This window comes from Hyperoodon ampullatus (assembly GCF_949752795.1).
Source record: "Hyperoodon ampullatus genome assembly, chromosome: X".
Classification (NCBI taxonomy): domain Eukaryota; kingdom Metazoa; phylum Chordata; class Mammalia; order Artiodactyla; family Ziphiidae; genus Hyperoodon; species Hyperoodon ampullatus.
In genome coordinates this window covers 12,194,009-12,197,071 of record NC_136913.1, presented here as the reverse complement: position 1 = coordinate 12,197,071, position 3,063 = coordinate 12,194,009, and the positions used below count along the sequence as shown (strand labels likewise).

General features: G+C 44.1%; 1 protein-coding gene across 1 annotated transcript; it reads right to left on the bottom strand.

Annotated features, from left to right (window-relative positions):
- Positions 1-931: 931 nt before the first annotated feature.
- Positions 932-2,005, bottom strand: TCEANC (transcription elongation factor A N-terminal and central domain containing; the record flags this gene model as incomplete). Its single annotated transcript, XM_079727805.1, has 1 exon — positions 932-2,005. The coding sequence occupies exon 1, from the start codon at positions 1,988-1,990 to the stop codon at positions 932-934; it is 1,059 nt and encodes a 352-aa protein (XP_079583931.1). The 5' UTR covers positions 1,991-2,005.
- Between the last annotated feature and the right edge of the window lie 1,058 nt (positions 2,006-3,063).

The following is a 3,063-nucleotide window of genomic DNA, read 5'->3' as shown; positions in this document are numbered from 1 at the left end:
GGAAGAAAATCCGGCAGCAGTTCAAGTTTGACTATTTATGGTGTGTCACTGGGGCGACTCATGGCACCTCTGTGGATGTTTCCTCAACTGTGAAGTGTATAGAATAACTTTCTTTTCTTAAAGGTGACAAAAGGATCAAGTGAGAGCCTGTGGGATGAGTACTTCTCAACTCTGACTGCATCTTAAAATAACTTGAGGAATTAAAACCAAAATGTTGATGCCTGGGCTGCATCCCATAGATCCAGATGTAATTGTCCCAGGGTGCATCCTCAGCACTGTGGATTTTCAAAGCTCCCCAGATCCTGCTAATATGCAGCCAGTGCTGGGAACTACAGGCCTATTGCAGAAGCAGCAATAACTACAGGCCTACTGCAGAAGCAGCAATCCTGTCCAATGACCTTGAACAGGATCACCTGGGGATCCTGCCAAAATGCAGATGCAGATTCACAAGCATGGGACTGGAGAGTCTGCATTTCTAACGGGCACCTAGGTTATGTCTGAGTACAGCAAAGTACTAAGTAGCCACTAAGCATGATGCAAACAGGCGCCCACTCTCTCTCCCCAAACTATCAACTTTTAGTGACAGTGGTGTGAGCTTCAGCAAACAATCTTCTTTCCTTCTTCGTAGGATAGTTTTGCGAAGTGTGTGTATAACTCACTACTATATATAAACTAGATAAACAACAAGGACCTACTGTATAGCGCTGGAAACTATACTCAGTATCTTGTAAAAACCTATAATGGAAAAGAATCTGAAAAAGAATATACATATATGTTTCCATTATAGGTTATTTTATATATATATATAAATTAACTATACCTCAATTTAAAAAAAAGAATAGTGTGTACAAGATTTAAAAAACAAGCATAAAAGGGTGGCATGAATAAAAGGGATCACTCCAGTTATCTGTTAAGAGAACATTTATTACAGTTACAAGCACTCCCACTTGCTATGGTACCACTGCTCCCCACACTCATTGCAGATTACATAGGTCATCATTTCTTCATCTGGGTTGGAATTCTGCACCCAACTTGGAAGGAAGAGTGTCCCTCTGGCGATGACAGTGACGTGGCAATTGAATTTCTCGCATCGTCGGCACTTTATCTTCTTGGTCGGCGTGCCCTCCACCACTTGGGGCAGGTAATGTTCCCGTATGCCAGATTCCGTGTAGGAGGCTCTCAACTGCTTCAGTTCGTGGCTAGCCATTTCCATGGCGGTCATTTCGGCAAATTCCCTTGGAGACATGGTCCCAGAGAGCAAGTTTTGCTGTAAGTGAGAGTTGTGGGGGGTTTTCAGGTTGGCAACTTTGCTTCGGATGCAAGTTTTATATTTTTTGAGGTTCTTGGAGTGAAGGGTAAAAATGTGCTCTTCGATTTCTCGTGCAAAGTTGTGCCACAGATCGGCTCCGGGCTGCTCTGTGCAAGGACTAGCTAGAGCTTCATACAGCAGCTCTGTGCATTTGGCTCTCAAGGGCGCTGCAGGATCTGGCTGCTCACTGGCTCTCTCGTCGGGGGATTGAGGGTCACCGGCCCTGAGATGCGCTGCCTTAGGCTCCGCTCCACCAGGGCTATTTTCTGGCACGATTCTTTCAACAGCTCCTGCAACATCTTGGGATGAGTGCAGAGAATGACAGCGGGAACTGCCCCGTATCTCATCCTGATTTGGGTCAGGAGAAAGCCCTTGATTTTCTTCTTTATTTCCACCTGGAGGAAATAGTTTAGGGCTGCCCCGTGGCTTGCAGTGAGTATCCTTATACAGAGCTTTCCATTCTGACAGCAAACGCTTGGCTTTCTTTTTCAAAGCCGCCGTGGGGCAGTTTTTGAGGACTCTGTACACAGCCCTGACCACATCCGTCTCCTGGAGATGCTCTGGAGTCACACGCAGAGCTTCTAGCTCAGTAAGGTGGTTGCCAAGATCCTCAAAATTCCTTTTAGACATCAGTTGCTCAATAAGGGAAGCTCTGGCAGCTATCTGCTTCTTGTCAGACATCTTGTTAAGGCTGCAAAGAAAAAAGAGGTTTCCGTTTTCTCAAGCTTGCATTTGCCAGGCGCAGCTTCCTGATAGGAGCACAGCGCTCTCTGCCAGTTACCTATGCAGAGAAGGAGTCTGTAATAAAAATGGGTGCAATGTATTAGGAAATGCAATCTTCAATGTAGTATGGTTTAGCCTCAAAAGTTTGATTCTCAGTAGTTAAAAAAAGATATATATACATATATATATATATATGGCCCTGTAAACAGCTTTTGCATTAACAATTGCTTAAAAGCATGCTGAAAGATCTGCTGTAACTTTCCCATCTCTAATTTTACAAATGAATGATCTTTCCAAATCAAGATTAGTCAACTCCTTTTTGTGGAATTTGGTGGTTATGCTGGGGATGAAAACATGCCAGAGTCAGCGTCAATGGGGGAAGGCTCAGGAGGCTGGACTATTTTCCCCCATGCTCAGCTATTTCACTGAACTCCTTGCTGATTTTACAGTCTTGAAGTAGTACTTTTCTGAATATAAAAGCATAAGAAACAGGGCCAAAAGTGGATGCTGTTTAGTAGTTCCAAGGAATCTAAAGAAATGATGAAGCGGCACAGGTTGGGAGGCAGCTGGATCCCTGTCAGATGGGCCCCAAAGTCAACAGGCCACACTGCACTGACATCTGACTCTTCTGAACAACGGGGTCAAGGTTCCGACTCTGTAGTCCAGAGGATTTATGACTTTGGACTAACAGGTCCCTAGGCCAGAGTTTGGTCCCATTGACTTTTTTCTTCTTTTTTTTTTTTAACTTTTAGGTGTAAAAAGTTGCTTAATGGTTATGTCTGTGTGAATCTCATCCTGGGGAGGCGAATGTTCACTTTATCTAACCAGTCTCTTTTTCTCTCCACATAACGCACATAACCTTGCCTACCAAATACCCTTGGATCTGTATCTGCCCATTTGGTCTAAACGTGAACATAAGCATCTTGATGGCAGGGATACTGTCTTTTCAACACTCCATGGACTCTCATTTTACAGCACGTGATATTCAATAAACTATCACCGATCACACATAGGCTAACAACGCTGAAGCG